The following is a 21,782-nucleotide window of genomic DNA, read 5'->3' as shown; positions in this document are numbered from 1 at the left end:
ACGAAACAAAAAACAGAAGGTGGAACTTCTTTAACAAAACGGCTCTAATATTGGAAACAAACATTGTTGTCATCCAGTGTCACAATGATTTATTTTCCAAGCTATAGCACACTATTTTACATACAGCAGGTTTCTGCCTTCGTGTTCATTTTTGCCATGGAAGAAATATTGCTGGTATCGCGAAGGCCCTAGTTTTTGCCATTTACTGCTGTTTGGTGTCATGACATTCACACTTGTAGAATGGCTTAGACGCACAACTCAACATCTCTACTGATACTCCTCTTCATTGCTTTCCAGTTTTACTCTTACAAATATACCGTCTAAGCATGGATTGGTACTGATGGTTAAAAAGGTATGCTGAGCCATAAATGATGTTTTGAATTCACAGGGAGACTGTGGTGGAGGGCACCCTCACCCACCCGTTTGCCCTCACCCTGTCAGAGGAGACTCTGTACTGGACAGACTGGCAGACCCGCTCCATCCACGCCTGCAACAAACACACAGGAGACAAGAGGAGGGAGATCCTCAGTGGAATCTACTCCCCCATGGACATCCAAGTGCTGGGTCCAGATAGACAGCCAGACAGTAAGTGGTGCCTCTTCAGTTTAGTCTGCAAGTGTAACAGCCTGCAACGTGTTACTTGAATAGCCCCATGGTACTCATAATGAATGTTAGAGCACAACATAACAGATTGTCTTTGTTTTGGAAGGATATTTTTAGTGCGTTATGATTCCCATCTGTGTGTCTATGGTTGTGTGTGTTGGGAGGTAGTGAAAAACGGATGACTTTGGCAGTGTGTAAACATTGGCACGCCTGTGTTTGGGGAGTGAATGATGACGAACGCCACCATTATGGCTGGTTGCGTCTCCCAAGGACTTTGGGGAGGGCAGGTGATATAGAGAAAGATGGAAAGGTAGGAGGCTTAGATAAGAAACTTTAGAGAGGACGACATTGATATTTAGGAGGTAGGCCATTTAGATAAACATTCACCAATAAATCCCCTAACCTGTATATCAAGCTGCCATAAATTCAACCCAAAAATGACTTGGCTTAGACTTTGTTTGAGAGGAGTTTGAGCAATTTGGCCTTTGACTGTGTCCTGGTTGTAATCCTCCTTTAGTGCTGTGAGAAGGGGGAGGGTTGGTGTTTGCTGGGCCACTGTGCCAGCCACTGGGCTTTGTAGCTCTGTAGTGCCCTGCTGAGATTGGCAGAGCGTGACCCAGTAGACAGGGAAAATCACGCCACAGGACATCAAACTTTGTGGCACAGCTATTGTCCGAGCAGCAACCTTTTTATTGTGGAGCAAAAATATCACAGTTGGTTTAGTTTGAAAAATGTTTTTTTTATTTTTTTTTTATTTAAACGTCTTCAAGTTTTTCATCAATTGTTATGTTGTCAGAATGGTTCTCTCGAAGACACCAGTGCATGTGAGTAGAAGACGCTGGCAGTGTGGCTTTCAGTTTTAGGGACAGTTTCACTGACTTTCAGTGTTATCTCTACTGACATTGCTCTTTGCTCCCTCAGTCCAAACTCCCTGCAGTGTGGGCAACGGAGGCTGCTCCCACCTGTGCCTGCTGTCCCCCATGCAGCCTTTCTACAGCTGTGCCTGCCCCACTGGAGTCAAGCTCAAGGAGGATGGGAAGACCTGCCGCCCAGGTAAGAGACTAGCCGCTGTGGCCACTACCCTCAGCTGGTATGGATTTCTCAGTAAAGAGCCCCCTTTTTGAAAAGACTACACAATGGGTGTATCTCATGGCACCATATTCCCTATACAGTGCACTGCTTTTGGGCTCTGGTCAAAAGTAGGGCACTTTAGAGGGAATAGGGTGCCATTTGAGAATCAAGCCCACACAATGCCCCCTCAGTGATAACACCCTCTCCTAATGCTACTGTACATGTGTCGCGGTTTCACGTTAGACATTCCTATCTGGTGTACAGGACATTATTGACATTCCTGAGGTCATTTTATTTATGGACTCTCTTGAGTTAGGCCTATTCAACTGCAAGAGCTGCCCTTAATCACACAAACCAAAAGTCATATTGTCCCAATTTCTTTAAACAGATTAGGAAATATGCCAAGCTCTATTTTTCATTTCATAACGACGTGCACAGTAATTAAGCATCAAATTCAGTTAAAACGTTAGATTTTCCTTTTTTTTAATACTATTATTCAATTAAGATCTTTTTATTGGGTGTATTGGCATCCTGTTCCTCGACCAAAACATCAAAATGCTTAACCAGAGAGCCATTAAAAGGGCCTAATCTCTGACAGATGGCTGCTACACACTGCAAGCTTTTCAATGCACAATTTACCCTGCCGTTTGCTCTTAATTTCTATTGCCCCCACATACAGACAGCTACATTTAGCCTAGAAGCCTACTACTCAACCCCCTCCTCTCCTCACATTCCCTACTTTCCAGAGTTTACCAAAGGCCACAGATGTGACTGACTGAAATTCAGGAAGGTTGGACCTCCCCTGTTTATGTGTTGCTGCTGCGGTCATTTCCCTTGCCTTGCCACTCCAATCTCCTCGCCTTACTTCTGGGCAGAGAGAGCAATTACGTAGGAAGCCAGGCCTAATCAGGTCACTGCTCCGTTTGTGTGTTTAGTGGACACAGCCCGGGCCCATCCTGCAAAATGAAACCTGTTTGTTTGACTTGCCCCAGGGTGTTTACATTCCCTCTGGTTTCTCTCTGGAGGGCCTGATATTTCTCCCCGCCTGCCCATGACTAAGGAGAGACCCACCCCACCCATAACCCTCATAAAGGTGACAAATACTTGTCTAGAGGGGAAGAAAAAAAACTTCTGGGGGATTTCTTGGGATCAACCCTTGTTTGAGGAGTGACAGCCCTTTGATTGTTTAGTAGCTGGAGGCTGTTTTGACCGGGGATACCTCCTTGTTGGAATGAAACAGTTCGACGCCGAGGTCAGTGCTGATTCTGAAATCCGAGTTCAGTCTTGGCCGTCCTGGTTCTCATCCCTCTCTGGTGGACAGAAAACACTATTGTCTCTGTGCACCAGTCCTGTTCTTTGCCTCAAAAAGACTCCTCTCCCAGGCCAGGGATGCAGCAGATCCTCTATTTGAAATTGAGGCGGTGTATTCCCAGGCCAGGGAACAATGAGTTGTATTCTTCTAGCCCTCATTCCAGAGGAGTAAGTAAAACCATAGTGTATGGAGGGGGGGGGGGGTTTAGTTATCCAGGCCTGATAGAACATGGATGTATTCAGAGTGACTATAGGATTAAGCCAACCTCCAGCAGTGTTGACAACTAAACAGAATATAAAACAATACCCCATTGTATCAGCTCCGATTAGGGGGAAAGCAGCAGGACGGGGGGTGGCTGTGTGAAGATTAAAAAGAGCTGGTGTCCACGCTCCTCATTTGTTTAGCTTGGGTGGCTAAATTGAGGGCATTTGTTGTGGTTTTAGGAGAAGTCTTGTCACTTTGTCAAATGTGAAGCAGACCGAGGAGTGAATTTAAATCAAAGGCGTGGCGTTCTCTCCTTGATGAAAAACGAAGAGCCGTTTTTTCACTGTCATTACTGATTGGTGTCACCCTTGATGGATGCCCTCTTCTGATTGGGCGTCGGTAGTCTGCAGCTGGTCTTGGGAGCACTGGAGCGTACATGGCTAAAACGTGAGATTAGGCAAGGAAAAAGTTGGACCTAATTGCCTCCGCAGAGTGTGGCTCTAGTGAGCAAATGCAGCTGCTATTTAAACCAGGCTCAGTGGCAGCTAGGTGTCCCCTCAGGAAAACATTCATACACAACTGTTTTTTTTGATAGGCTGATATTTAAAAGGGATAATTTTGGATTTGTTTCAATCTAATCTAAAGCCTGTTCTCGCTTTTTGTTTGGAAAAAAGTGAACAAATTGCCTATTTTCATCAACTAAAAACCGAGTAAACAAATAGAATACAAGAATGAAGTTACAACTATAAATTGTCCTCTGAAGGTTCGTCTTTACTAAAACATATTAATTTAGGTTTGTCAGGTATGGCTTTGTAGGACCTCCAGATAGGTCTCCCAATAAGCTCTCTTATTTCACATGCCAGTTGAATGGCAGGCTCTCTCCCCACTAATGTCCACTTCTACCCCCCCAGGTGCAGAGCAGGTTCTGCTGCTGGCCCGGAGGACTGACCTGCGGAGGATCTCTCTGGACCTCCCAGACTTCACCGACATCGTCCTTCAGGTGGATGACATCCGCCATGCCATCGCCATTGACTACGACCCCGTGGATGGATACGTGTACTGGACTGATGACGAGGTCAAAGCCATCCGCCGCTCCCGTATCGACGGCACTGAGGCCCAGACCCTGATCACCACGGAGATCAACCACCCAGATGGCATCGCGGTGGACTGGGTGGCCCGGAACCTGTACTGGACGGATACTGGCACTGACCGTATTGAGGTTACCAGGTTGAACGGAACCTCCCGGCGTATTCTGATCTCAGAGAACTTGGATGAACCAAGGGCCATTGTGCTGGACCCTGTCAATGGGTATGTGTGTCTGTTTATAGACGATTTAGGTTTTTTTTTCTTACTTGATCACAGCAATCAAGTTAACTCATTTCAGCAACAACAAAAATAATGATTTATTCCTCCTTCATTCCATATGTATTCTACAAAACTCCTGTTGAATGATTTCACTTCAAGTTACATTATAAATCAAATCAAATGTTATTAGTCACATACACATGGTTAATGCGAGTGTAGCGAAATGCTTGTGTTTCTAGTTGAGTTTGAATATTGTTCCTGTCGCTCTCCACAGTTACATGTACTGGACAGACTGGGGGGAGAAGCCCAAGATAGAGCGAGCTAACCTGGATGGAACTGAGCGTCTCGTGCTGCTCAATACCTCGCTGGGTTGGCCAAACGGTTTAGCCATCGACTATGAAGCAGGAAAGCTGTACTGGGGCGATGCCAAGACAGACAAAATTGAGGTAAGTTTGGTGCTTCTTATGCACCAAATAGTTGTCTATGGAGCAACTATAATATTCCCATCATGGTTTGCTGCTGTTGATTGTGGAAGTAGTTGAGTCGACGTCTCCCTCGGAACTTGTGTTCTCATTCATTCGTTCCCCTCATTTGAGGTTGTCTGGTGTGTTTGTGTTGCCTGTGGCTGTTGAGAAGTGCTTCAGGAGCACATTCTTGGATGAGGAGAGGCAGCACAAACCTGAGAATTTATCTGACCTATGGCTGGCACAATTACCATGTAACCATGTTATGGATGAAGACCGGTCATGGAAATAAAATAACCGCCATAACCATTAAAAAAAATAAAATAAGAATTACAATGTATGTCATTGTGACAATCATTTCCATGGTAATGTAGAATGATCATTCAAATTGTTAACTGATGTCGCTCATGCAATGGAATGTATTTTTTGTAATTTCAGTAGCGCTGAATCAACAAACCACGGCGCATATATTTAGCACATACAGTATTTTACTTCCTGCCTTGCTCCTATGGGTACACTTGCAACGGCCATCAGTCCACCCATTATGCCATCATTGACTTGAATGGGGACGCCCGTCCTTTTCATTCTATTTCTATGGCAGCACATGCAGTCAGAAGTGGAGGAGAGGAGAAAATGTGCTTTAAAAAAAGGATTGCGGTGAACGCGGTCATTTGGCTGGCCAATTACCGTCATCTAATATTCCATGACTGTTACAGCCCTAATCTGACCGTTGATCCCGTGTGAGCTACAGAGGAATGTCTGAGAGAGCTGTTATAATACCTGGATTTCCTGTCAGACACACTGCAGTTTTATTATTGTTTGGATTCTAACAGCTAGGACTTTATACTGTACTTATTTCCTGCTTGCGTTTGTCCAAAGCCAATTTTTTTTGAAACCCTGATATTACCCAATTTCCCACTCTTTATATTGCCCAATATTGGGTTATATTTATGGGGGATTTTACATGTGAAAGACTGAGTTATTTTGAGAGGCTAGAAACTGTGCTAGGCTGCTCCTTTGTTAGTGTGCGGGTGATCATATCTTTAGAGGAAGAGCTGTGTATCTGTGTGTCTTCAAGGTCTGTCTGTTTTTTATGATTTATCGTCTACCTGCATGCACAGGTCCCAGGGTGTTGAATACCACGGTGGCCATATTTCTCCAGTCACATGCTCCATATAATATGTAAACACAGGAAGTGCCGGAGCCACCTCCCAGATGAGCTTTAACACAGCGCTTGGTGGGAATTAGTTTGTTCTTTTTCCCCTTCTCACTCTTTCTCTTCCCCTGTGGCTGTGTGTGTCTCCTGTTGGTTGAATATTCCCCTGCTCATCATAACTATGCCTTTACCAGTGGTTAGTGAGCTCACTTGGGTTTCTGTTAGTTTAGGAGCAGTTTGTCTGACTGGCCTCATCAGCCCTTGGAAGTTTCCTAACCACTGTTTTTCTTTTTTAGCTCGCCTCTGTTGCCTGGCACCCTGCAGGGGCATTGTTCAGTCTCAGAAAGCATAAAGTACCCTTAGGGGGAGGTAGGGGGAAGACTATCCATTTACAGATCCACTCCAAAACTCTTGGTTGAACTGTAAATAATTTTTACCTGCCTAGCTAGAATGCTCTGAAGCTGGTGAGTTTCTGTCCAAAGTGTTGATTATCATTAACAGGATGCAGGCTGGGATGAATGAGCAGGGAATAGGAAGCTCCCACTAAGATATTGAGCTCAATGAGAGGCCACAGACGTGTCAACATTTAATGTCCCTGTCTCCCCTTTCCCCTCGCCTTAAACCAGGCATCTGTCCCTCGCTGGGGCTTTGGCTGGCACTGGTTTTGGCTAGCACCAGGCTCCAGCGAGCCTTGGGTTTTGTCCAGGGGCACAGTGAAGAAATGTTCTCTCCTGTCTGAATCAGTTGTCAACTCAGAGCCGTGGGGCGAAGCGTTCCTGAAAGAGTGACGACGTCGTCTCTTGAGCGCCACAGGAAAGGATTCAGGGCAGACGGAGAAGTAGAAAGAGCCCTTTGTCAGATGGAGATGTCCAAAACGTTGAATCCATCTGTGTGTGCAGGTCCTGGGAGTGGGAAGTGTCTCGTTTATTTCCAGATAAATACTTTTTAGTGATAACAGGATCATTTAGGTGAGAAAAAAAAATTGCTATTGGCATCATACTATAGTGTTTCCAGAAATCGTACATTCCATAATTTTGTGGCTGGTGAAGAGTTGTTTATTTGCTCTGGAGTCTGGACCCAGCAGCCCAGAGTTCCTTGCCTGACTCTCTGTCTGTGTAGAGCAGATGGAGGAGAAACCGAACAAGGGTAGTGGAGTGGAGCGATTCAAAGAGGGGGTTGGGCAGCACTGCCTCTTCTCACAGCACAGCACGCCTGACCAATGTGCTGACTGACAAGGGAAGCCCCTAGCCCGTGTGCTCTGCCGTGACCCTTGCCCTGGACCTTACAATGGGTGCATAGAATGGTGGCGGGCCGGCCCTTGTAGAGTCCTTCTCAGCAGCCCCCACTCCTGCACCAGATGCACACTTTGGTGGCAGCCCTGCTTCCAGAGGCTCCCAGCAGCTGACAAGTGTGTTCTGTTCTGCTCTTTTCCCAAGGGTTCTTCAGCTTCACCTAATGGAGGCCCGTGCCATTCTTCCACGGACCCACTTAGCTGCTGAAGGGGACAGAACTGCTTGAAGTGCTAATGGGGAGAAATCCTGGCGCTGCTCAGACATCAGTCATTTCTCATTAAAGTTTTTGAACATAATTAAGCGTTTTTGTTTTGAAGGCCCCCTTGTGTTTTTGTAATGGCTGTTTGAAATTCCGAGACTATCTTTTCCTTAAAGAAGGGTGCATTTAGTTGCTACTGCCTACCTTTTTTCTTTTTAGATGACAACAGCATTAGGTCTTGAATTAAATGTTTTTGAAAAGTGCCTTCTGGCATTTGGAATGCGTCAGTTCACTGGCTGAATGGTTATAAATAGAGGTCTGGGGCTTATAGCCCTCCTCATAGCTTCTTTCCTCCCCCCTTACTCTTTTTCTGTGCTGGTGACTGGGCCTGTCTGAATTTTCTTTCTTTTCTATTGCGTCGTGAAATGCCTTTTGGGTCCGAAGACATTTTTCAGTGTGTGAGGGGATAGCTCTTCACTCCCCTAAATGTTTGTCATCTTCACACTTTGCATATAGCTTTCATGCATTGGCATGTGTGGCTTAGGGATGTGCGCTGTTATTTGAATATCTGAGTGGACGTTATTATTTGAATACTTGTGAGTATTCATTCTTTGCAAGAGGAAAAAAACGTATGTGTATATATCTCATTTTAACACTGAAATTATTTTTCAAAATTAAAATATCCATGTGACATTGTTACATACACAGATATGCCATGACATTTCAAATTATTAATTTAATAAAACAACCATTTTCAATGTAGTTTTTATGCCATGCACGGTGCGCCCCATTAAAGACCAGTATCTAACCGCTAGCCTTCGCATATGTAGCCTGTTTATGTTGGCCAATCAGTGGCAAACAGGCTCAATGTGAGTTCGTTAACGCAATGCAAGATTGAATGGAATGAAGTTAGCGAAATAAGGAGGTCGGCTACAACGAGCGACCAACGGGTAGGATGTTTTATCGGAATGTGGTCGAGGAGAAAGCGCAACTAGCTTATGGGATGATGAATAACATTGTGGCTGCTACAAGTTAGCTAGCCGTGACTGTATCCGCTGCTTGCTACACACTCCGCCACACAACCTCAGCACCTGCAGCAATAGAGTGCCAGCCTCCCAATCGCACAGCAGTGCTCTGGTTAAAAAAAAAAAACATTTCAAATATCCGACCAAAGATGAATGATAATTTTACTATTCGAATAGTATTTTAAACTCCCATCCCTAGTGTGGCTCTGACTCAATTTATATTATCATCAGGTGTTTCTGGGGATGTTTAATGCCATACCACTTTTACTCTGGTGTTTTTTAAAGAGTTATGGTTTGAAAGTCCCCCTTGCCATCTCCAGAGGTAGTACCTTTTCACACGGTATGCTGCAAGAGGCACGTTTCATTCATAATGGAGAAATATTTTTACATGGCATTTTCCATTGCTTGCTTGTTGAGTAAATCGAGTAAGTCCGGCACTTTCAATTAAGTAAATTAGTAATTTGTTTTCCTTTGTCCATATTAGTGGTCTGAAGTGAAGTTGCAATACTATTAGATTAATATTAATAGAGGAGTATTTAAGACAAAATAGTAGGGATAAAGTTTTCTTAATATTTTTGACAAAGCTTTTCATTACTGACGAGCTACCAAGTAGGCCTTTTGCTGAGATACAGTGGAGTTTGAAATGGTGATCTGAGTCCACTGCCTCCTTTTCTTTTAAATGTGCTGTTGAAAGCTCGGTTTTGAATACAGTCCAAGAACGTCCTCTTTCATCTTAGGACCCGCACGTCTGAAAGAAGGCTAAGTTATTGGCACTCGGATTGGAAGGTTTTTCCTTAAACAGTAAGGGAATTGTGGTCTTTTATTTCAGTCTCTCGCCATGTGTTTTAGCCTCTTTGAGGAATCTGACTCCCCCTGCAACCTCGCCCCCCCCCCCCCCGGTGAAATCCTCTGATGTTGCCGCACCCCCTCGTTCACCCAATAACTGGTGAGATCCTGAGGATAACTCATTTGACTGATGTGCTAGTCCTCTATACAGAAACTCCTGCTTTGTTGTACAATTATGCAGATTCTCCTTCCGTGGAGCGTTTAGTCACCCTTCATTGCCATGTGTGTAGAGTGTGGTTCCATATGGTTCATTTTGTGAGGTAGAGGAAAGTAAATGGTATGGTGATCGAATTTCCTCCAGAAAAATATGAGCGGAATGAAAAATATGAGCTTCTCAGAAACTGGGTGTTGGTTCTCAGAACTGAACCTCAAAGACCTCCTGTGATCTCAGCAGCTGTACCCAATACCCATCTATGTGTTGGTGAGAAAAGAGGAGAGGCAACTTTGACCTTGTTTTCTTATTTTTTTTTGGGGGGGGGGTCTATGGCTTACTGCTGAGCCATGAATCTCATTAAAATAACTTGGGCAAAATGAACAAAATAAATGCTAAATTGCCTGTTTTGTCAAATAAATCATTATGTGAAGTGGTCTATTATTTCTATAAAAAGTGGAGAAAGAGCACAAACAAAGAATAGCCTGCTTAAGTGCATCTGATTACTTTAGTTTTTTTGGTACATTACAGCCGAGGTAGTGGCAACCAGGGCTGTTTTTCACCACCACAATGAAAAGCCTTGCTCTGAAAGAAAGTCTTTATTTAGGCCTGAGATCTGAGTCTGACCAGCTGAAGGCCCTGGTGCTGATGGATGCTGGCTGAAACCTCTCTCGTCTGAAAGGGATCAATAATGTTTTCTTTAAAGTTCCCCCGAAGCGTCGCTCAGATGGCCTCGCCACATTGTTGCCGTCTTGAGCCGTGAAACTTGATTTGCGGAGGATTTTCCAACAAGGGGCCCCTCTCTAAAACATTGGCCATGCTAATGACAGCTTTAGTCTCAGTATAAGTGACCCGTTCAAGCCTCTTCACATGGAGGACGGTGGGGGGGACAGCAGCAGAGTAAGCCATAGAGCACTCAGCCACTCAACAGACACAACCATGCACACACAGCCTTGTGGCCGAGCAGTCTTAACAGCTGAGTTGAATCACACAGCCTTGTGGCCGAGCAGTCTTAACAGCTGAGTTGAATCACACAGACTCGCTCTCTTAATCCTTGTCCAACCACCTTCACAGTCAGTAAGATCAAACCACCTCGAGTCACAACTCAAATTGTAGGAAATAAGTTAAACTCCCATTCCGCTATGGATTCATCTGCCATCATTGCCATTTCTGTGCTTTCAGTCAGTCACAATTTTCTGGAATTAAGACCTGCTGAATGCTCTGCTCTTCTTCCAGGTTATCCACACGTTTACTGTGGAACTCCCTGGTTTTATAAAGGGGATGATGACATGGATCTCATTTTCACAGGTGTCCAGTAAGTCTTTGTACAAGCTTGTTGTTGTGCTGGCCTTGTTGGCTGGTTTGTTTCCACTGCTACGTTTTATATCTCACTTGGCCAATCGGTTACTTGCCTGGTAACAACCGTTTTGTTGCTGTGGCCTTATACAGTGAGGTCTTAAACTTTGATGTGCCAAGCTCTGAGGAAGGATACACATTTGAGGGGAATAAAAGACACCTGACCTTCGTAATATTTTCCACCCCATCGGCCAGCACTCTGCCGTCCAACTTTTCACTCACTTGGGCCGTACATCATGGGCAAGGCTTTATTAGAAAACGCATCTAGGTGTCTGAAAGACTCATTAGTGGCAAGTGTCGCTTTTTGGTGCCTTCATCAATGTTAAAGGTGTTTTAAAGATGTCTGCCCAGGCTGATGGTAAACAGCTGTGTTAGACCTATTAAACTCCAGGTTCTCCAATACATTAAGTTAATCAAATGTTTTGCCGGGAAGAGAACTATTAGCCTAAGTGTTGTTTAGGTGTCTTGCAATTTTCCAGGAGACTTCGCCGGTAAACGCTCATCTTCTTGATTTCCTCGTGGCGGTGCACCTTTGGAAATAACAAAGGGAAAGATGGATTGGTGGGGAGTGTCTTGAATCAACAAGAACGTCTGTTTTTCTTTTTGACGTTACAGCCCTGCTAGAGGGGAGGATGAGATCGGCTTCTTCAAAGGTTAACAATAACCTTTACAAAGAGCTGTCTGGCTCTCCTCCCTAGCTCCAGCACTGAGACTGACTGGTCTAGTAATATTCAGCCAGAGAAGCAGCCTTAGTCCCAGCTTCAGCTCTGCGCTGCACGACAATGTCTCATTTCCTGAGGGATGTGCACTGCTGTCCCACATCTGTCAGCAGGCAGGGGGCCTGCGAACTCCTCTGCTCCTGTTCTGGCCATGTTTGTGGCTTATTAACATGATTGTGCTGTGGCTATCTCTCTTCTCCATAGCAGTGTTGCGGTGAGGAGTTGCCAGCAGCTGTCGACTTGTCTGTTCACAATGCATCCCATATGTATCCCAAAGACCACATTGTGTTGGAATTTACAGGCAAGTAGGCCTGTGTGGCGTTTAAAGACGTCGCTGAGACAGCCAGCCTGTTTAGACTGTCCTTTCTAAACCCTGTTGAGAAGACAGGAAGTACCTGTTATCGTTCCTAGCTACACTTACAGTGCCTTCAGAAAGTATTCACACCCCTAGACTTTTGTTACAGCCTGAATTCAAAATGGATTAGATTTATTTTTATTTTTTTCAAACATCTACACACAATGCCCCATAATGACAAAGTGAAAACTTGTTTTTATACATTTTCGCAAATGTATTGAATCAAATATTGCGGTTCATGTAAGTATTCACATCCCTGAGTCAATACATGTTAGAACCAACTTAGGCAGTGATTACAGCTGTGAGTGCTTCTGGGTGAGTCTGAGCTTTGCATACCTGGATTGTACAATATTTGCCCATTTTTTTTTTTTTTATAATATTTTCTAAATTCTTCAAGCTCTGTCATAGGTTGTTGATCATTGCTAGACAACCATTTAAGTCTTGCCGTAGATTTAAGTCAAAACTAACTTTGCCACTCAGGAACATTCACAGTCTTCTTGGTAAGCAACTCCAGTGTAGCATTGGCCTTGTGTTTTAAGTTATTGTCCTGCTGAAAGGTGAATTAATCTCCTAGTGTCTGGTTGAAAGCAGACTAAACCAGGTCTTCCTCTAGGACTTTGCCTGTGCTTTGCTCTATTCTGTATTCTGTTTTATTTTTCATCCTGGAAAAACTCCAGTCCTTAACGATTACATGAATACCCATAACATGATGCAGCCACCACTGTGCTTGAAAATATGGAGTGGTACTCCGTAATGTGCTATGTTTGGGGCAAATCGATACTATGTTTTGAAGACAAAAAGTGAATTGCTTTGCCACATTTTTTGCAGTATTACTTTAGTGCCTCGTTGCAAACAGGATGCGTGTTTTGGAAAAAAATTTCGTCAGGAGAGGCTTCCTTGTCAATTAGGTTAGTATTGTGGAGTAACTGTTATCCTCAGTTTTCTCCTGTCACAGTCATAAAACTGTTTTAAAGTCACCATTGGCCTCATGGTGAAATCCCTGAGTGGTTTCCTTCCTCTCTGGCAACGGAGTTAGGATGGACGCCTGTATCTTTTGTAGTGACTGGGTGTATTGGTACACCATCCAAAGTGTAATTAATAACTTAACCATGCTCAAAGGGATATTCAATGTCTTTTTTTGTATTTTTGTATTTTTTTAACCTATCTACCAATATGTTCCCTTTGTGAGGTATTGGAAAACCTCCCTGGTCTTTGTTTGATTCTGTTTGAAATTCACTGCTCAACTGAGGGACCTTACAATTATCTGTATGTGTGGGGTACAGAGATGAGGTAGTCATTAAAAAATCATGTTAAATACTCTTTTTGCACAGAATGAGTCCATGCAACTTGACTCGTTAAGCACCTTTTTATTCCTAAACTTATTTAGGCTTGCCATAACAAAGGGTTAAAGTACTTTTGCCTCAAGACATTTCTGCTGTTCAGGTTTCATTCATTTGTAAACATTTCTAAAAACATAATTCCACTTTGACATGGTGTATTGTGTGTTGGCCAGTAACATAAAAAAAAAATCATAAATTTTAAATGCAGGCATTAAAACACAATGTGGAAAAAGTCAAGGTGTGAATACTTTCTCAGGGGACGGTAAATGTTTGTTTACATTGTCCTTGAATATGGTGCTTGGAGGGTTGATTTTTATTTTAGTTTTAATTTTTTTCCCATCACTTTTGCATCGTGTGTGTGCAGGTGGGCTCAATGATTGACTGACATAGTAGATAAAGGCAATGTTTTTGTATACTGTTTTCAGTACTCTTTGCTGTAACAATTATGAATGAACAACCTAAATGAGCCCCAAAGCTCTTGTTACCTAAGTCGTGTGTTTTACTCATGCCTCCTGGATCAGCAGGATTGTCTTTGCGTGTGAAAGCCGTTCCGCCATGTAAATGTAATTATGTTTTGGCTTAACTGGACCTACTGTTGGCAGGCCTGGTTGGAGAATACTTCAATGTTTATAGACGGGTGGGTGAGATTTATTGTCAGTGATCCTCTCCAGACACCAGCTCCCCATATTTCCTGGGGAGGTGCAGGGATCAGGAGAAGATGGAGTTCCATGGATCAAGAGTTACTATGTTCCGCTAAAGCTAGACCCGATCTGGTTCTGTGTGTGTGTGTGTTGGCGTTTGCCCATATGGAACAAGAATGTTTATATTGCTATAAAGAAAATATGGACTTTGTGCAATGCACTGTAAATCATAATATATCAACTTGAACCTGTGGCGCTAATGAGTCTCCTTCAGCTAGGAAATAACTCCATCTACCTTCTGAAGGTAGGCCTTTATAACCAAATGATTGCTAGAAAATAACCATTTGTAAAATGCGATTTAAACTTCTCTGGTTACTGTACTATGTGGAAAAGCTGTTTGCGCTGAGGGTGTGTTAACAGCTGCTGCTGCGCGATCACTAATCTTACCGAAGTCTCAAGTTTTTGTTCGCCTGACTTGAAATACCTCACGATAAGCTGCTGCCCATACTATTTACCAGGTATAGATAAGCTGCTGCCCATACTATTTACCAGGTATAGATAAGCTGCTGCCCATACTATTTACCAGGTATAGATAAGCTGCTGCCCATACTATTTACCAGGTATAGATAAGCTGCTGCCCATACTATTTACCAGGTATAGATAAGCTGCTGCCCATACTATTTACCAGGTATAGATAAGCTGCTGCCCATACTATTTACCAGGTATAGATAAGCTGCTGCCCATACTATTTACCAGGTATAGATAAGCTGCTGCCCATACTATTTACCAGGTATAGATAAGCTGCTGCCCATACTATTTACCAGGTATAGATAAGCTGCTGCCCATACTATTTACCAGGTATAGATAAGCTGCTGCCCATACTATTTACCAGGTATAGATAAGCTGCTGCCCATACTATTTACCAGGTATAGATAAGCTGTAGACCATACTATTTACCAGGTATAGATAAGCTGCTGCCCATACTATTTACCAGGTATAGATAAGCTGCTGCCCATACTATTTACCAGGTATAGATAAGCTGCTGCCCATACTATTTACCAGGTATAGATAAGCTGCTGCCCATACTATTTACCAGGTATAGATAAGCTGCTGCCCATACTATTTACCAGGTATAGATAAGCTGTAGACCATACTATTTACCAGGTATAGATAAGCTGCTGCCCATACTATTTACCAGGTATAGATAAGCTGCTGCCCATACTATTTACCAGGTATAGATAAGCTGTAGACCATACTATTTACCAGGTATAGATAAGCTGCTGCCCATACTATTTACCAGGTATAGATAAGCTGTAGACCATACTATTTACCAGGTATAGATAAGCTGTAGACCATACTATTTACCAGGAGTTTATCTATATTTTAGTAGCCGTCTATTTCCCACCACAGACCGACGCGAGCGCTAAGACCACACTCAACGAGCTGTATAGGGCCATGAGAAAACAAGAAAATTCTCATCCAGAGGTGGCGCTCGTTGCGATTTTAATGCAGGGAAACTAAAATCCATTTTACCTCGGTTTTCACCAGCGTGTCACCTGTGCAACAACTCTAGATCAGCAATAGTCCACAAACAGAAACGCGTAACAAGGCTCGCCCTCCCTTTGGCAAATCTGGCCTAGTCAACGACACATCCGCCACGCTGACCCTAAACACAGGGATGCGTGCTTAGTCCCCTCCTGTAGTCTTTGTTCCCACGAGTGTGTGACCTTGCACGACTCCAACACCATCATTTAAGCCGATGACACACGTGGTAGGCCTGACCACCGACGATGCCGCCTATAGAGAGGTCGGTGATCTGACAGTGTGGTGCCAGAACGACAACCTCCACGTCAGCAAGACAAATGAGCTGGTAATGGGACAACAGGAAACGGAGTGCCGAGCGCGCCCCGATCCACATCAACGGGGCTGTAGTGGAGCATGTCGAGAGCTTCAAGTTCCTCACAGTAGTGAAGAAGGCATGACCACACCTCTTCCCCCTCAGTAGGCTGAAAAGATTTGGCATGGGCCCTCGGCTCCTCAAATATCTACAGGTATGGCAACTGCTTGGCATCCGACCGCAAGGCGCTACAGAGGGTAGTGCGTATGGCCCAGTACATCACTGGGGTCAAGCTCTGTCATCCAGGACCTCTATACCAAAGGAAGGCCCTAAAAATGGTCAAAGAATCTAGCCACCCAAGTTACCGACTGTTCTCTGCTACCGCACGGCAAGCCGTATGGATGCACCAAGTCTGGAACCAACAGGCCCCGAACAGCTTCTTCCCCCAAGCCATAAGACTGATAAATAGTTCATAGTGCTGAGCGATTAGTGCTTTTTCCCCCCCGGTCTGTTTTCAGTTTGATTAGTAAAAAAATCTTTCTTTTTAACATTACATGCATCATGTGGGTTGAATACTTTAATAAAACTATTTTAATAAAATGTCCATAATGGTAGGGACTGCCCATGACTATTGATCCCTTAATCAGTTATTCGTATTACCTTAAATCAATTATTTAATCATTTCTATAGAGCTACTGTCTGACGATCACTGTTTAAGTAGTATTTCAAAGTACATAACGCATACTTTCATGACTGCTGAATAACAATACCTCACAAAGCAATTGCTCTCTATGTATCCCTTGATCGCGCATTCTTCTTAGTAGGAGGCGTGAAAGAAACCAAGACCCGCCAAGTAGCTGCACAATGGACTATGGTCATTGTAGTTAATTATCACGTCTTCTGCATCACTTAATTCTTACGTTAACATGTAGAACATTGGCCTGTTGGAAACTACAACCCCTTAAGACGTTGCACAGTTCGGGCATGGATCTCTAGAGAAAATGCAGTACAATGTGCGCATTGAGCTCACAGGGATTTTTTTTTTTTTTTTTTTTTTTTAATGAAGAAAATGGAATTTAAATAGTTGAACCGAAGTCAATCATTAGTTTAAAAAAACAAATGAACCTGTTTGGTTAATCACTCAGTCCGAGCAGCTATTTTGTTAACTATTAGTGCTATCTGCATGAACCCTCTCTGCACTAACTTTTTGACTCTTCACTTATGCTGCTGTTACTATTTTATCTATCCTGTTGCCTAGTTACTTTACCACTACCTATATGTACATATCTACCTCCATTACCTTGTACCCCTGCACATCGACTCGGTACTGGTACCCCGTGTGTGTATAGCCACGTTAGTCATTGTGTATTTATTCCTCGTTATTTTCTTTCTGCATTGTTGGGAAGGGCCCGTAAGTAAGCATTTCACTGTTAGTCTACACCGGCTCTTTACGAGTCATGTGACAAATAACATTTGATTTGTGTTCTGCATCACATTAGACTCATGTTGAGTTCCAGAGGACGGTTCCAATTATGATACTAGACATTTGAATTACAGAATTGATATTTAATTTTTCTATTTAGATACTTTGTCAACATGACACCAACTCAGAGCCACCATTTTTGTTTTTAAGATAGTCTTCACAGACCAAACGTCAACATGTATAAGCAAATAATTAAAGCATGTTGAGATTAAATATTTTACAAGAATTTGATCATATGACCAATAGTAGTCCTTTAACCAAACATTCTTTAAGTCTTCAAACAGAAGCATAACTTGGGTGACACAATTCAAATGTTATTTGAGAATATAGCATTTCTCCTCCTTTCCTGCTTATTTCCTGTGGAGGTGGTCAACCCTCAGAAGGGAGGGAGAGCAAGAGAAAGTAAAGAGGAAGGCTTGAAAAGGGAGTAGGGGGGGGGGGTGCATGGAACATTGTTTGGGGGGTGTAATGGAGAATTGGAGGGGGAAAGAAAAGGAGTATGGACATTCTGTTTGAATTAAGGCAGAGCTGTTCTTGGCCTTACATAGAAAACGGCAGATAAAAAGATAATATCATTTGTTGCCGAGTCGGGCCCTCAGAAGAACTGGCCAAACCTCAAGCGAAACCCTATAATATTTCAAAGCCAATGGTGAATAGGGAGGTTGTTTCGTGTGAAGCGGCCTGAGGGGGCTGTAGACGGGAGTGGGGTAATTGGTCAAATCTGGCAGGTAAAAGAGGTGGTGGGGGGGTGCTCGCTCATGTGGAGATTGAATTTGTGCAATTTTCCTAGACTTCTCCATATAATGCAGTCCACAAGGTTGTGTGTATCTTGATGGTGATACCAAAGCTGAGCCAATGATATGATGGGTAGGTATAAACACAGCAACAAACCCAGGAAAACACATCCCAGGTCCCACTACTACAAATCTATCTTTCTTCTGCAGAACACTGACTTTATAGCCAATTTTTTTTTTTAAATTAGAATAAACTAGCGCTTGACATTTTAAAGGGCCATTGGAATTATGGTCCATAATTCGGAGACTAAGTGGTAAGAAATAAATGTGTCACTCCTGATTTTGTAAATCTAGTGTAATGTGTGAGTGAAATGGCCTGTTCTGTGTTGGTCAGGCCTCAGTCATACTCAAAGAGCAGCTTTACGCTCGCTAGTAGAGACTGGTCTTTGGAGGCCATGCGGCCCGTTGTCACACTGCCCCGGCCCACAGAATTTGTATGGCATCTCAGTGACACTAAGGTGCAAATAGGATATTTAAAATCGGCTGCCATTGAAGCCTGCCAAGCAGGGACTCCCGAGTGGCGCAGTAGTCTAAGTCACTGCATCTCAGTGCTAGAGGCGTCACTACAGACCATGGTTCGATTCCAGGCTGTATCGCAACTGGCCGTGATTGGGAGTCCCATAGGGCGGCGCACAATTGGCCCAGCGTTGTTAGGGTTTGGCCGGGGTAGGCAGTCATTGTAAATAAGAATTTGTTCTTAACTAACTTGCCTAGTTAAATAAAGGTTAAATAAATAAAAAGTAACTTTCTCTGACTTGCTGATGAGACTTTCATGTTTTGTTTTCCTCTGTCAAGAAAGTTGTTTTATCATTTTGGAAAATGGAAAATATTGGAAAATATTTCTGCCATCAAAATGTATTTTCTCGGTTGCTCCTAAATCCTGTGGAATCAACATTTCTATATCTAGCATAATAAGAACCAGATCCAACTTATTTAACAAACCTTACTTGTTGTATTGCCAACGCTTTACCTTCCTTTTTTTTGTTTAGCAAAAGAATGTGTGTTTGGGTGTTGAGTCCATTTTTGTTTGTTTGCAAGATTTTTCCTTTTTTGGTGGAAATGGGAGGTCAATTCCTTCAACACTTTCTTCTCCCTGTGGCATATGTTTGAATGACCTCAGAGGCCTGCTTAGGTTTGTTCTGGGCTAATTTACCTAGGCAGCTGGCACGTTTTTAATAACACAAAAGGGTCCAGTATGCACTGGCAGCCATGCGTTTACCCGAGCCTGCTGTCTAGGGCCTCCCCTCCCCCACTCCTTCCTTCCTTTCTCCCCTCCACTCCCAGGCCAGCCCCAGAAGGAGTTAACCTGGAGAAAGTGTTGCCGCGCCGCTGGAATCCAGGGCCCAAAATTGATAAGCTGCGCACTTACACCGCTCGCCTTGCAGCGCATCAAAGGATGATGTGGAATTGTCAGGATAGGGAGGAACATGACTCCAGAGCAGTAATCCTACCTGGATTAGACTGGGGGGAAAAGGTAGAGGGGAGGATTCCTCCATTGCTGGTAAAAGTGCTGGGATTTTGGTGGTATACAAGGGTGAGCGCCTGAACAATGTCCTGTAGTCCACTGAAAGCAAAAAGGCAAGGGGAAACAAATGTTTTGAAAGGTATGCCATCCAATAACATGTCTAATTACACCAGTGGAAAGAATTCATGCCTAACTCCTAGGAAACCATGAGACAAAGATCAACCCCATCCTGTTTTCAACAACACTCCCAATATTCTGTACAGATTGTTAGAACCCGAAGTCAAAAGTCTGCTTCCAAAGCATAACTGGTCATCCATATTTTAATTGGGACAAGATAACACACTAATAAGGCCTTACAGAATAACAAATATTTACATTCCAAAGACAGGAAAAACATTTTAAATGATCCGTCTCCCTCGAACAGGGAATCATAACATTCATGGAACATGGAATACCACACACGTTGTGTGAAGCTTCCAGGAAAGTTCAGTTGAGGTATTATATCTCTGCTAGCTGGGGCTGTTATAGAAACCTGTTTGTTGAGCGTCACGTGACCCACCCTCTCCCCCACACTGTTACTGCACTTCAATACACAGTTCAACTTCAAAGACAAGTTGGAGTGAGGTGTGAAAAGAACAAAACTTTCTGGACATCTTGCTAGTTCCCCTTTAAGACTTTGCACTGTGTTTTATTGGGTGGCTTGAGTTGTGCTGAGCCCTTTTAAAGGGGCAATCTGTAGTTTCTACATCCATTTTTGGACTTATAAATTGATATGTACCCATTTGATTCTTGAAGAATATAACAAATTCCTCATGATCTTAGTTTAACTGTAATACCCCATCAGAACTTAAAATATGAGCTTGTTTTACGCCAATGTTTGATTAAAAACACTGTATAGCCTCAACATGGTTAACTATAATTTTGAATATCACTCTTTACATCCCTAGCTCTGTCTGTGAATTTGACTGCTAACATTTCTCCAGCCTCATCTCTCAGCTTTTTACTGAAACAGTGGTGGGGACAACTGAGTCACACGGTATAAATGTCCAATAAAGAATGCTGGGTGTAAAGTGAACCCAATCCACCCCTTGAGTCTGTCAGCCGTGTGGTCAGAGCAGTTTAGTGAACCGGATTATCTTCCATCTCACCTTTTTTCCACCATTTCTCTGTGGTGTCAAATTCTTTCAGTCACCCCCATAGTGTGCTGCCTGCAATGCGCCCAGTTTTTTATATTAGGAGAGGGAGGAAGTCAGTCGCTCCACCAGCTGTAGGAAGCGAGGGACTGAATTGCAGGAATGACTCAAGTGGACACCCCTCCAGGGCAACAGCCCCTGGCAGCAGCCCCAATCCTCAGCCCTAACCCAATCTCCGTCTGCACGCTCTGCACTCTGCTCCACACAGGAAGGGCTCGAGATGGGAACCACATCGTACAGGAAGTCTTTGTTTTAAGAGCTCCTTCTCGGTAAAACAATACTCCAGATTATTATGGCCGTCACCTGGCAGAATGTCTAAATACAAATCTACACGTCAGCCGGTAACTGCTGAATGGGCCTAAGTTTGTCTTAACTCGAGCAATCCAAAGTCATCTGTAAGACCACCGGATCTTAGAAGTACAAGTTGCCATTATGTTAAATACTTGCTTTGAACAGGACATACTGGTGCCTTTTGTGCTCAATTCCTAAAGGGTTTTGTGCTTGTGGACGACATCTTGTTTTCATCCAGAGCAAAAAAATGTTTAATACGGTGTCTGAACCACTTCAGTTTGTCTCCCACCAAAATGAAGACCTTGGTTGGTTGCGTGGACTGAATTACACCCACGTGAACCCACTGATACCTCCATGCAAGCTGAAATGGAAGAGGAGAAACACAGTGCTGATCTGCGTCGCGTTCGGTTTCTCCTGGAGCAGAATATGCTCACCAAGTCACGTAGTAGTGGCCGCCATAAGATGTCACACTCCAGAGTTTTCGGTCAGACGGAAATATATCCTGGAGCTGACACCAGTTTGCGGGAAAAAAAAAATGGCTCTATTTTCAGAGGCACAGTTTTGTGTAATGGTAATGCCGGGTAGTCTAGGATTTGTGTCGAGTGTAATTGCAGTCTTTTCTGAAATAAGCACAGTTCACTTCCCAGGAAGGAACACTCGGTTTCAGTTCTCTCTTTCTG

General features: G+C 43.5%; 1 protein-coding gene across 2 annotated transcripts in view; it reads left to right on the top strand.

Annotated features, from left to right (window-relative positions):
* The window catches only part of lrp5 (low density lipoprotein receptor-related protein 5), a 53,825-nt gene that overhangs the window by 16,686 nt on the left and 15,357 nt on the right, over nucleotides 1-21,782 (top strand). For both annotated transcript variants that reach the window (XM_014124453.3, XM_014124452.3), the window contains exons 5-8: nucleotides 389-585; nucleotides 1,525-1,656; nucleotides 4,102-4,498; nucleotides 4,770-4,941. In XM_014124453.3, the coding sequence (XP_013979928.1) occupies nucleotides 389-585; nucleotides 1,525-1,656; nucleotides 4,102-4,498; nucleotides 4,770-4,941 (898 nt within the window). The remainder of the gene's footprint in view (nucleotides 1-388; nucleotides 586-1,524; nucleotides 1,657-4,101; nucleotides 4,499-4,769; nucleotides 4,942-21,782) is intronic.

This window comes from Salmo salar, chromosome 10 (genome assembly GCF_965601325.2).
Source record: "Salmo salar chromosome 10, fSalSal1, whole genome shotgun sequence".
Taxonomy (NCBI): Eukaryota; Metazoa; Chordata; class Actinopteri; order Salmoniformes; family Salmonidae; genus Salmo; species Salmo salar.
This window is presented reverse-complemented; position numbering and strand designations above follow the sequence as displayed.